The sequence below is a fragment of the Vespa velutina genome, chromosome 1 (assembly GCF_912470025.1).
Source record: "Vespa velutina chromosome 1, iVesVel2.1, whole genome shotgun sequence".
In the NCBI taxonomy this organism is placed as follows: Eukaryota; Metazoa; Arthropoda; class Insecta; order Hymenoptera; family Vespidae; genus Vespa; species Vespa velutina.
This window is the reverse complement of record NC_062188.1, coordinates 559,259-572,626: the sequence shown is the minus strand read 5'-3', so window position 1 is coordinate 572,626 and position 13,368 is coordinate 559,259. Positions and strand designations below refer to the sequence as shown.

Here is a 13,368-nt window from a genome sequence, read left to right as displayed (position 1 = left end):
GAGAACTATGAATGGTAATGATAGCCATATTTTTTCTTGTCCGTGATAACACCAAGGGAAGACTGAATATGATAAGAAAAGAAGGAGAAAATAAAATAGACGAATGTTATTAATTAAAATATAGCAAGATTTCTTAATCGATATCATCTATTAATTCCAATTAGATTCAGAGAACAATACTTATGATTTTTTTATACGCGTATAACTTTACTTACGACCTTTCGTACACCTTTTGCGAATTGATCGTTTCGTTCAATTAAAAAGTCTTTCGTGGCGAATAAAACGTACAGGAATAACAATAGCGCGCGAGATGAAAAATCCTTCAGAAAAATTTCGTTATGGTTACTTTGAACATGCTTGAAACGTAAATCATGCGATATTATTCATCGACTCGAAAGAGATTCTCGTAAAACGTATAATTTCAGAACGATGTTCAAAGTGACATTAGCGATGAAGAGGATTTTTTCGATACTTATATTTCTATGCCATGAGAAATAAACAGCTGCACGCGGAATAACAAGGAAACTAGCGGAAATTCTTCTAAGATATTTCTTAATACGTTCTCTTTCCCGTGTTACGATAGTATTAAAGTTACCCAATTATCTCCTTAGGGCCAGTTCAAATAAAGTCAAGGTTTACGATTTACATTTTAATTATGTAAGACGAACTCGAGTCCATCTTCGAGTCAGTCTTCATACTTCTCACATTTCTTTTTTTTTCTTCTTCTTTTTGATCCATCAGAACAAATCCTTCGGTTTCCTTTTATGATAATCGTCCCAACCAATCGTCTCCTATTACACGGTTTTTTTTTTTTTTTTATTTTATTTAGCAAAAAAAAATAAAAATTAATTACGCGACGCTTAATTAACCCATGAATTTGATAGTCGCAAAAATGTCGAAGACCTTGACGTTAATGCCACCCATTCGATAGACCGTCGAAGAAGTTTAACGATAAATGATCGTTGCAAAAAATATTGAGAAATAAAAACTATTGAGATGTCATCTAACATCTTCCCAATATTTTTTCTATTACAAGTGCATATATTTCATGGAAATAAATCGAGTGCACAGAATTTATCTATCTCCGATACGACGTCGTAGAAATAAAAGAGATTGTTCGTAAGTATTTCAATATCTCGACTACCATATACGGTATAGTAGTTGATTGACCTTTATCGATCATTACAAGCATTTAGCTCTTAATCGAGATACTACAAAATAGCAACGTTCTAGACGACCTCTTTCAATCAACATTTTTTTTTTTTTCAATCGAAGGTAGCAGCTCTCTCTCTCTCTCTCTCTCTCTCTCCAAATGCATTAGTTTAGAAAAGAATGCGCTCTCATTCAAAGGATAAAAGCGGAGCAAAAAGCCAATAGCAATCAATCTCATATGGCCTTGTATCGAGCAAGGACGAGTCACAAATTTCGATAGATTCTATCGGGAGGTCTATCGGGTGATTCATCGTACGTTTCTCACGAAACAACAGCGAAATGCATTTATAAATATATCACGTCGCGTCTTCGCACGTTCATCGCCTAATACGAATTAATAAGGATTTTGCTAACAGAATAATGTTTCAAGATACTTTTTTTTTTTTTTTTACTATCTGTGATATTCCCTAGAATACTGAAACATTTATCGACTTGATAGATCGTCGTAAGAGTCGCTACATACTAACTCGCTAATTGATGTATTAATGATGCCTTTTAAAAAGAAAAACAAAATATATCACGATGAGAACGAAATAGATCCGATTGGAAGGATAGAGAAACGTTTTCGCTTATGCGATTTGATAATAAATAAAACGTGAAAAATCAGCAGAATTTACAGGATTAAAATTACGCTAGATTTTACTTCGAATCTTTTTAAATGTCATTGAAGGGGAAGACAACTCATGAAGGTGAAAACGACGAAGAAGACGAAAAAGGCACTAAAGAGTCTGGTGAGATGGTGGTAGTGGCAAAAGAATGGAGAGAAGAGAGGAGATACAAGGAGGATGGGTATCAAGTTGGTCGGTTGGTCTGGTAGACGATCCCCACCCTGTATAAAAGGCTTCTTCGACTGGCGACGACTTCAGTCTTTCAGTTCGGCTGACACATACACTGTGTACTAATCCGAAGATCATCTTTCGCCGAGGCTGAAAGAGAGTCTTTAGTATTGGCGCGACAACGAGGACGAAGGATGTCTTGCCAATAACAGGAGGCAACAGTACTGCAGGATTCTCGGCAGGATTCTCGGCAAAGATGCTCGGCAAAATGCTCGCCAAGATGTGCCTTAGCCCTACTACGACCTTTGCTTTCTTCACCCTGGTACGTCCCTTAGTCTACGAAAACTTCAGCGTGGATGAGCCTGCTACTACTCGAGGCCAAGTGCAATCTAATTTCTTATGTGAAAAATTAAAATACAACAGTTTCGATAGTGCGCGTCACTTTCAGTGATCACCGATCGAACGTATTCTTTTTTATCTCTTTGTTTTTTCCAAGAAAGTGCAAAACGATCGATATCTCTTTATAAGTTTATTTTTCTTTTTCCTTTTGTTTTTTTTTTCTTTTTTTTCTTTTTTTTTTTCAAACTTCAAAGCGACGTCGAAAGCATCGTCTACGAGAATTCATAAATTCCGAATAGAGGGCGAATGGACCTTGAGAAATTCTTGAAAATAGAGCAAAAGTAAAATAATCGATCGAACACGGTATAATTACTTAGCAATATACGAACGGTTGAGATTACATACGCAAATATAGCGATGATACGTGCTTACATCTATGCTCGTACGTGCGCTGGTTCGCGTGACAAAATTCCAAAGGATTGCGAAATTGGCGGAGCATGTCGATTCGACTGCAAATAGAAAATCGCAAAAATCGATTCGACGAAGAGTTAGTGATAGAGAAAAGAAAATTCCATCTAACGTGGAACTCTTAATTTTGATATATGAATTTAAAAGAACAAAATCTAGGCTTACGATCTTTCGAAAAGATATATTGATATAATATTTTTTTTTTTTTTTTTATAATAATATTATCTTATATAAATTAATATTAATTTGAGTCGAGAATTGGATCAATTTTACGATAATACGTATAAAAATCGTCAAGCGCTTCATTAGAAGGCAAATGAGAGATCGTAAAAGTGACTAGTCCTGAAAGTGAACGTCACCTTTCATTGATCTTGACTTCCATTCATCGAAGCAACAGCTGCACTACATTTCATTCATGATTCTTCGGCGACGCGTATCGGAGCACTGTTACAAAGGCCAAAGACATAAACGTCTCGGTTATATGCTCGGAAGAATATACATACACTCCTTAAACCTTGAACTTCTATTATCAGTCGACTAACATCTTCTCGTTTTATCGCGATAATTCCTTCAACTCGCAATACCTTCATAATTCTCTTCGTTCTAATTATTTCTTTTTTTTTCTTTTCTATTTCATTTTCTATTTCAATTGTTTATCTAAACACAATCGATTAAATGGAACACAGTTCCATTTATAGGAAAAATATTGGATCTTCCCTTATTGTATAATTTGTTGATATAGGCAACGAATGAATTTCAGTCGATCATTCATCTGTTATCCTTTCCTCTTCTCTTTCCTCCTGCTCCCTGTTTTGTTACGTATCGTTTTCGGATTGCACGTAAAACAATCTCGATGATAAAAGTTTTGCGGAACTAAAATAAATATCGATGAGTTTTATGGCGAAAAAAAAGAGTTTTACGTGGCATGTGACAAATCTAGATCGAAGTAGGAAAATTCTTTTCAATTCGATGTCATATCTGATTATCAAAGTTCTATTTAGAACGATAACGAAATATTTACAAGGCGTAACAATGATATTCATTTAAATGAGATGTCTTCCAATTGAAAATCCAACGATGATCGATGACTACCGATCAAACCGTCGGATCTTTTTATCTCGGATCTTCCGAGAGACTATCTCTCGATGCAATCCATTTATACTGTTTATACATCCGAGAGAGATAAAGAGACAGAGAGAAAGAGAGAAGGAGAGAAAGAAAGAAATGCAACGTTAAACGGTACGATACGGCCGGTTAAATACGAAGCTCACTATCAGTTAATTTGTTCCGCACCAAAGCGTTTCCCAGCCAGCTGTCATTGCTCGTTACGCGCATCTTCGACGGCGAATAAGTGCCCAATTTATGACTTGTCAATTTTCAAATGACAATTAGTATATAATTTTTCATTAGTAAATCCATTGGACGTATTAGGGATTACCTTGTAAAAGGTCAGGAATTCAATGTCGATTTTCCGTTATTATCGCGCTTATATAAATGCCATACTTTCGTAATAGTCCCAGACGGAATAGAACTCGTAGGTTGTAAAGTCGTGGATGAGTAATAAACTAAAGGACCTTATGAGAAGTTGAAATAAATTTATTTAACGCGTATCGCATAATATGCGAACGATTACTTTTCACGTTACATCAACTTTGTAGCGTAAAATTACTTTTGCAGAGATCAAATGTACGGCCGACATTCCGCTGGTTATTCTCGCTGTTTAATAGAGAAAACCGCGAAACCCCACGAATACGGCTTAACAGACATCTCGCTCAGACAATTCTCAACGGGGCCTGACAATGAATTTTTCTACATTCTACAAAACCAGCTTTCTTTCTGCAATACACCTTTTCTCTGTCGCAACTACGCGACAATAGACTTTTCAGACGTTCTATCGATTCTTAACGGATGATTGACTACATAATTAGCATTACTTTGATGTTTATAAATCGTTCGATAAATTATTCGATAAATTTATTTTACATATATTTATATATAATGTTTAAGTAAATAGCGCGGCTCAACGACGCGACGAAAAAATTCATTAAAAGGAAAATCTCCCTTTAACATTATCAATACAGTGAGATAAAGAGTAAATAGTACAATGATACAATAACGTTAACGTAAGACTATCTCATATATAATACAATGAGTTAATCAATTATCAGAATTTTTCTTTCTACGATTCTCTTTCTATCCTTCGTTCACAATTCATAAATATGATTTTATCAGGATTAAGAGAAATGATCTAAAGTTCCAAAAAGGTAGGAAGGAATTTGAAAAGAATCGAGCAACGTCTCGATAGTCTCGTGCAAAGAACCCAGAGTCCAAAAGTAGACGCTTGAAAGAGACAAACGATCATGAAAGAAACGATCTTGGCCTTTACAGCCGTCGGCAATATCGACGGTTGTTCCATTATACAACTCATTGGTGACTTTCACCAAAAGATGATGCGTCGATTCGTCTTTTCCGATGCTCGAGTCGATACAATATTGGTAATCTGACCGGTAGATTTGCTTGTAAATAATTAAGATGATATGAAAGAGTGAGAATGAGAGAGAGAGAGAGAGAGAGAGAGAGAAAGGAAGATCCGGTTTGAGGCTAACGAAAGATCAATTTCCATAAAAAAGAAAATGAAAACTGATTTGATGTCGATCGATCGACATGTATACTTAAACGCATCCTATTTCATTACTACAATCGAAGATTATGAAACGATGTTTTATCGATTATTTTTCTTTCTCGAATACTTATTTGTACCTTTCCAATGCTGTTATACCGTTCACGTAATATAATTATATTATCGTTATTAATAATTATGTCAAAAGTAGTCACGTGGAGTAGCACGCGACGCAAGATCCGCCTATTTTTTTTTTTTTATTCCCCTTCTTGGACAAGCGTATAATTTAACGTTCATCGACTTCTCGATAGTTCATCGACGCTCTTCTTAAATAACAGCATACAAGTGGTCTTCGTAATGGGAGAGGGGAAAAACAAAAAAAAAAAGAAAAAAAAACTTCCGTTCGAAGAGAAGAGTCGTCCTTGATATCGAGCGCAACTAAATTCTAAACATTATCTCATTGTTATTGAACATTGTCCTCCCACATTATCAATTTCTGGCTTTACGTATATAGCCCAATGAAGATCTCCGTATCCTCAAGGGGATCTTACTTTCCCTTTTCGTAGGTGGAACAACAGAATCGCTGAGATCATCAACCGCTCACAACCGATCAAAAAAATGATCTCAAGCTGTACTATACAACGAGACGGACACGTGTTAATTTCAATGACCTATAATATCACGCTATAAATTTTAATATCTAGCTAATACTATCTGCGTGTAATTATTTTGTCTAATCGAACATTGTTTTGTATCATCGACAAAACTAAACATGTTACATTTGCATCGCGAAAAGAAATATCGAAACCTTCCGGAAAGTATTACGTGAAGTATCTCGCGTTACTCTCACTACTCGCTAAATGTTGTAACGCCGAAATAACTGACATTAAACGAAACGAATGAGTCTGAAAAATGAAGGATGCTCGCTTATAGATGTCGTATACCTATAAGTTGAACGTATAAGAATCCACAGACTTTTTCAACGAATTCGCTTTCCCTTCATTTTTAATCCTTGACGAGATCGCACGTCACGATAAGAACTCTATCGTTTTCGAAATAAAACATCAAGTGTTACATTGACGATAATAAAAAATTGATCTTCTTGTAAATTTTCCTATTCCATTCGGTAATACATTGACGATCGAAAGTGGATTTAAATTCCAAAACTCTAGATATTAACTAAACGACAATGATTAAACATAGAAAAATATCTTTTTCCAAAGGTTATTACCATTGTAGTCTCGCAGTTCACACAGTTAGAAGAAAATAGAAAAGGCACGGAATTAATTTTAGACATTAGTGATGAACACAAGGCTCAATATTTAAATCAAGATTTTTATTCAAGTAAGTAATAATATTTAAAAATAAAATTATTTATAAAATAACAATGACGTCATTTTCTTGAGGAAAAAATTTAAATTAGAAGTACCTTTTTTCAGATGCATATAATTACGGTTATGAGGTGAGTCCTAATGGACAATTTCATCACGAAGTGCATGGACCAGACGACATTACATATGGATGTTACGGCTATGTAGATCCTTTTGGAAAATTAAAAACAACATTTTACATAAGTGATGGATGGGGATATAGAGTAGTCCACCCAGGACAAAATGTCGAACTATTTTTTCACGAACATGAACATCATGAGAATAGACAATCTCATAAGCATGATAATGACGATCATCATGATCATCACGGCATTCTAAGAGCTTGGGACAAGTTACATTTTCCATCCATATGTGCACAATTTGAAGGAACGAATACTAATCCTACTGTGATACCACCATCAGAACCAGAAAGTAAGAAAATTTTAAACAAATACTATCCGGATATAAGTATTAATATTATACAAATTATTTCATAACCTTCATTTTCGATTTGTAGCACTTGGGGCCCCAGGAATTCCTGGAATACCTAAATATCCTGCCACTCCTGGTACACCAGAAACACCACCTCGGTCTGGATACCTTAGAAAATCAGGAACTCCTACGATTCCAGGAAAATCAGAATCTCCAACGTCGTCAAGAACTCCTAATCTTCCAGGAAGACCAGGCACACCGAGAAAACAGGGAACACCATCGCATACTGAATACTTTGAAAAGCCTGGCACACCAGAAATTCCTAGGCCCTCGAACATTCCAGGAAAACCAAAAACTCCTGACATTCCAGATACACCATCACATCCTGAATTCCCTAGGAAACCTGCAAGAGTAAGGATGTCTAGTACTCCAAGCACACCAGAAAAGCAATATTATCCGGAATATCCTAGCACATCTGGAACATCTGTTACTCCAGGAAAACCATTCCAACCTTCACACCCTGACACATCCATTACTCCTGTCATTCCAGAAAAACCATCGCATCCTATGCAATCAGATACTCCTAGTATTTTAAGTAGACCAAAAACTCCTGGAACTTTTCTTACTCCAGGTACATCAGGAACATCGTATTATCCGAGCTATTATGAAAGATCAAGAACTTCTAACATTCCAGGCATAATAAGAACACCATTGCATCTTACGTACCCTGATACATCAATAACTTTTACTACACCAGATAAACAAGACACTCTTGGTCCAAATTCATTCGGAATACAATTCAGAAATCCTGGCACACCAGAGACTCCTGGAAGTCCGGGAACACCAGAAACGCCAGGAACACTACCGCAACCTACATACCTGAACACAACAAGAACTTCAAATAATCCGGATGACAAAGACAGTCCTTCATCACCTTCAACCTCTACCGCATCAGAAGTTTCGAATATTTTAGACGTAGTAGATAATTCTGGAGTAGAAGAATTACCAGCTCCTCAGCAATTTGACGCACCAGGAACATCATCGCAACTTGTATCCTCAGGAATAATTCTTCATCCTGCCATGCCATTGAGTTCTGCGTATTTGGATGCAGGAGTGGTTTTTAATAATCAAGGTATACTAGATCCTCAAAATTCACCCGATATTCCTGTACTAACTCGAATTTCGAACTTTTTAAGTGAATCAGAATATTACATATTAAAAACACCATCGAATCCTTCAACTCCTGGCACACCAGAAGTAATGTACTCGAAAACATTTACCACAGACTCTTCAGATCTATCATCATCTTCTTCACACCCTAACATAACTGACAATGTTATATTAAAATCAGCAAGCTCACAATCACCATCTTCTGAAATTCTTAGCATTGCTGCAGCAACAACAGAAATTTCTGACAGTTCAAAAAAACCAGAGACAATTAAACAGATAGGCACTTCTGCATACCCAAGCACTTCTACACATCCAAGCACTTCTACACATCCAAGCACTTCTACACAAACAGATATTTCTGAACACTCTAGAAAACGTATGTGGTCACAGGTAGTTGCATCTCCTGAAGAATCATCCTATTCTAAAATTGCTAAACAATGCAATAAAAGTACTCAAACAGACAAAAAACGAAAGAGACCAAACGTAAGAAAAACACGTAGAAGACCCAATAATCAATCTAAAATAGTATCGCGTAGTAGAACCCACTCGCAGTCTACATATTCTGGTATACAATGGACTTCTGGTATTATGGCAGTACATGGCATGCCATCAACTTCTGCGACTTCTAGTGGTTATGGTAAGCAAGATATTAGAACTTCGAGTACTTCAGGTGGATCAGACAGTCCCACAGATCAATCATCATCGTATTCTTTAACCCCAGATACACAACCAAACTCACAATTAGCATCATCTTCTAAAATTCTTGCCGTTGTCAAAAGAAAACGAGAAATTCTCAATATTCCTAGATTTCCTCGCAGAATAAGAAGACAATTCTGTACTAACATCTATGAGAGACCAGAAATACCACTCAGCCCTGAACAGGAAAACATTCCAGGACAACATAGCACATCAGAAATAACACACTCTGGCAAACCATTAACTCCAGACATTACAGAACCACTAGCAAGAACATCATCTCTTGCACATTCGAGCACACAAGAAATATCATCATTACCTGGCACAGCGGGGCCTTCTAGTATTCCAAGTGGGTTACAAATTAGTAAATTACCCAAAAACCGTAGTAGAGGATCTTCTAATTCTACGAGACTCCATCGTCCTATATTTATTACCGTTTATAAAATAGATAAAGATGATCTTAAACATACTCATGCATCAGAAACAATACAAAATACTTCCCTTTCTTCATCTACAACAGATCCTCCTGCACAGTTTGCCATACAAAGTACTTCTCGTACATCACGTAAATTAGACTTCTCTAAATACGTTGGCACATCAAAAGAAATATCATATGATGATCATTCTCGCATACCATCGCATTGCATTCGTGATATTGCAGATACTCAAGAGAGACTACCATCTTCTGTACAGTCGGGTGCATCAGACATACTTCTTCCACCTGGAGACTCTGGCTCACAATCGACTCCTGTTATTGAAGAAATCCCAGAACAACCAACATCTCTTGCACATTTGGGTACAACAATAACGCCAAGGAATTCTGTAAACCCTGGCACATCAGGTATACAACCGCATTTTCAAGCCTTTGGAACACCAGGGACTTCTAGTTCTCCAAGCAGTCCTACAGATCCTAGACAATTGGACATACCAAAGATTATTGTTACTCCAAGTACTCCACGTAGTCTATATTTTAAACCTTCTACCACATCAAGAACACGAACGTATTTTGGGGATTCTAGAATTGCAGGGAATGAAGAACCACGTCGTCCTATGCAGATTGCCTTACAAAAAATATATAATAACTTAGGTAGAAAAGCCATTCTTAGACGTACTAACACATCAAAAACATCAGTAAAAGCGTCAGATACTTCTTCTTCAGATAAAGCAGTCTCTTCTGAATACATTGACATATTAAAAGTGACTGAAATACCACCGTCTTGCATTCATGATGTAGCAAAAATCCCAGAGAGACTATCATCTTCTGCACAATCGAGTGCATCAGAAACACTTATCCAGCCTAACATACCATCGACTTCTGTTATAACAGACACTACAACAATAACGTCATCTCCTGCATATTTTGCTGGACCAAAAACAACATCGCCTCCTGAATACCTTGGCATAACGTCGACCTCTGATATTGTAGAAACACCAGCAAGAACATCACCTCCAGCACATTCAAGTTCATCACCTTTAGCACATTCGGATTCACCACCTTTAGCACATTCGGGTTCACCACCTTTAGCACATTCGGATTTACCACCTTTAGCACAATCGGGTTCATCACCTATAGCACAGTCGGGTTTACCACCATTAGCACATTCGGGTTCACCACCTTTGGCACACTCGGATTCTCCACCTTTAGCACATACGGATTTACCACCTTTAGCACATTCGGATTCATCACCTTTAGCACATTCGGATTTACCATCTTTAGCACATCCGGCTTCACCAACTTTAGAACATTTGGATTCACCACCTTTAGCACATTCAGGTTCACCGCATTTAGCACATTCGGGTTCACCACCTTTAGCACATTCAGATTCATCACTTTTAGCACATTCAGGTTCACCACCTTTAGCATATTCGGGTTCACCAACTTTAGCACATTCAGGTTCACCACCTTTAGCACATTCAGGTTCACCACCTTCAGCACATTCGTGTTCAGCACCTTTAGCACATTCGGATTCACCACCTTTAGCACATTCGGATTCACCACCTTTAGCACATTCGGGTTCACCACCTTTAGCACATTTCGGTTCACAACCTCCGGCTCATTTGAATTCAACATCTGTAGTACATTTAGGTTCACACCTTCTAGCACATTTAGGTTCACCACCTCCAGCACATTTGGGTTCACCACCTCCAGCGCATTTGAATATATCAAAAACACCATCGCATCCTAGATATCTTGGCATATCTGCTAGTGTAAAAACAATAGTAAGAACACCATCTTCAACAGATTTGAGTACACCAAGAACATCATCACATCCTGAATACCCCGGCATATCATCGACTCCTGGTATGGTGGAATCACCGACAAGAAGACAATCTCCAACACATTTGGCTTCACTACCTCCAACACATTTAGGTTCATCACATCCAACACATTTGGGTTCACAACCTTCAACGAAGTTGGGTTCACCACCTCCAGCACATTTGTTTTCAATACCTCCAATACATTTGGTTTCACTACCTCCCGTACATTTGGGTTCACAACTTCCAACACATTTAGGTTTAGCACCTCCAGCACATTTGGATTCACAACCTCCAACAGATTCGGGTTCACAATCTACAACACATGCGGGTTCACAACCTCCAACAGAATTAGGTTCACAACCACCAGCATACTTGTTTTCACTACCTCCAATACATTTGGTTTCACTACCTCCAGTACATTTGGATTCACTACCTCTTACACATTTGGGTTCACAACCTACAACACATTTGAATTCACAATCTACAACACATTTGGATTCACAACCTTCATTACATTTGGGTTTACCACCTCCAATACATTTAGATTCACAATCTACAACACATTTGGATTCACAACCTTCATTAAATTTGGGTTCACAACCTCCAACACATTTGGGTTCACAACCTACAACACATTTGAATTCACAATCTACAACACATTTGGATTCACAACCTTCATTACATTTGGGTTTACCACCTCCAATACATTTAGATTCACAATCTACAACACATTTGGATTCACAACCTTCATTAAATTTGGGTTCACAACCTCCAACACATTTGGGTTTACAACCTCCAACACATTTGGGTTCACAACCTCCAACACATTTGGGTTCTCAACCTCCAACACATTTGGGCTCACAACTTCCAACACATTTGAGTTTAGCACCTCCAGCACATTTGTTTTCACTCCCTTCAATACGTTTTGTTTCACTACCTCCAGTACATTTGAATTCGCCATCTCCAGCATTTTTGAGTACACCAAGAACCCCATCGCATACTGAATACCTTGGTATATCTTCGACTCCTGCTATTGTAGGATCACCGACAAGAACTCAACCTCCAACACATTTGGGTTCAGCACCTCCAGCACATTTGGTTTCACTACCTCCAATACATTTGGATCCGGCATCTCCAGCACATTTGAATACACCGAGAACGCCATCACATTCTGAATACCTTGGCATATCGTCGACTCCTGCTATTGTAGAAATGCCGACAAGAACACAACCTCCAACACATTTGTGTTCACCATCTCTAGCACATTTGGGTTCACTACCTCCAGTACATTTGGGTTCACTACCTCCAGCACATTTGGATACATTAGGAATGCCATCGCCTCGTGTAAACTCTGACATATCAAGAAACGAACCGCATTCTCCATATCCTGGCACATCTGAAACTGACAAATTTCCAGATAGTCCAAGACCGCATAGTCAATATATTATACCAGGTACTTCTGATACTTTAGATACATCTGGACACCAGAATGACACATCAGAAACGCAACCGTATCCTGTATATTCTGAGACCCCAGAAACTTATGATACTTCAAGTAGACAGGACATTCCTGGGAATCGTGGTACATCAGAAACATATCCTGAATATCATGATACATCTGATATTCCAAGTAGACAAGATACTTCTGAATACGACGATAATTCTGATACCTCAAGAATACTAACGTATTCTAGATATTCTGTTATACCTAGGCCTACTATCTCTCCTGATATACAAAGACCTCTTGAACGTGACAGAACAAGAACTTCTTCAAGTAGAGTAGACTATTCTGGATATCGTGGAGAATCAGGAGGAAGACAACATGCCGAATATCCTGACACGTCAGAAAGATCTAACAGACCGAATATACCACCCTATCTGCCTTATCCACTACATCTAAGCTATAATGGATCTCTTAGATACCCGTCAGCATATCCTAGGATTCTGGGAACGAGCGGAAGATCCGGTTTATTTGGAAAGCCAAGTATGTATTATTTTTTTTCTTTTATATTTAGAAATTTAATAT

General features: G+C 37.6%; 1 protein-coding gene across 6 annotated transcripts in view; it reads left to right on the top strand.

The window, feature by feature from the left end:
- Window positions 1-13,368, top strand: part of LOC124957699 (mucin-5AC-like) — a 39,419-nt gene that overhangs the window by 23,508 nt on the left and 2,543 nt on the right. For 3 of the 6 annotated variants that reach the window (XM_047514896.1, XM_047514880.1, XM_047514888.1), the window contains 3 exons: window positions 6,639-6,759; window positions 6,855-7,217; window positions 7,303-13,326. In XM_047514896.1, the coding sequence (XP_047370852.1) occupies window positions 6,639-6,759; window positions 6,855-7,217; window positions 7,303-13,326 (6,508 nt within the window). Of the gene's footprint in view, window positions 1-1,882; window positions 2,311-6,638; window positions 6,760-6,854; window positions 7,218-7,302; window positions 13,327-13,368 lie in introns of all 6 variants that reach the window. The other 3 variants (XM_047514917.1, XM_047514907.1, XM_047514929.1) reach the window with 2 other exon arrangements.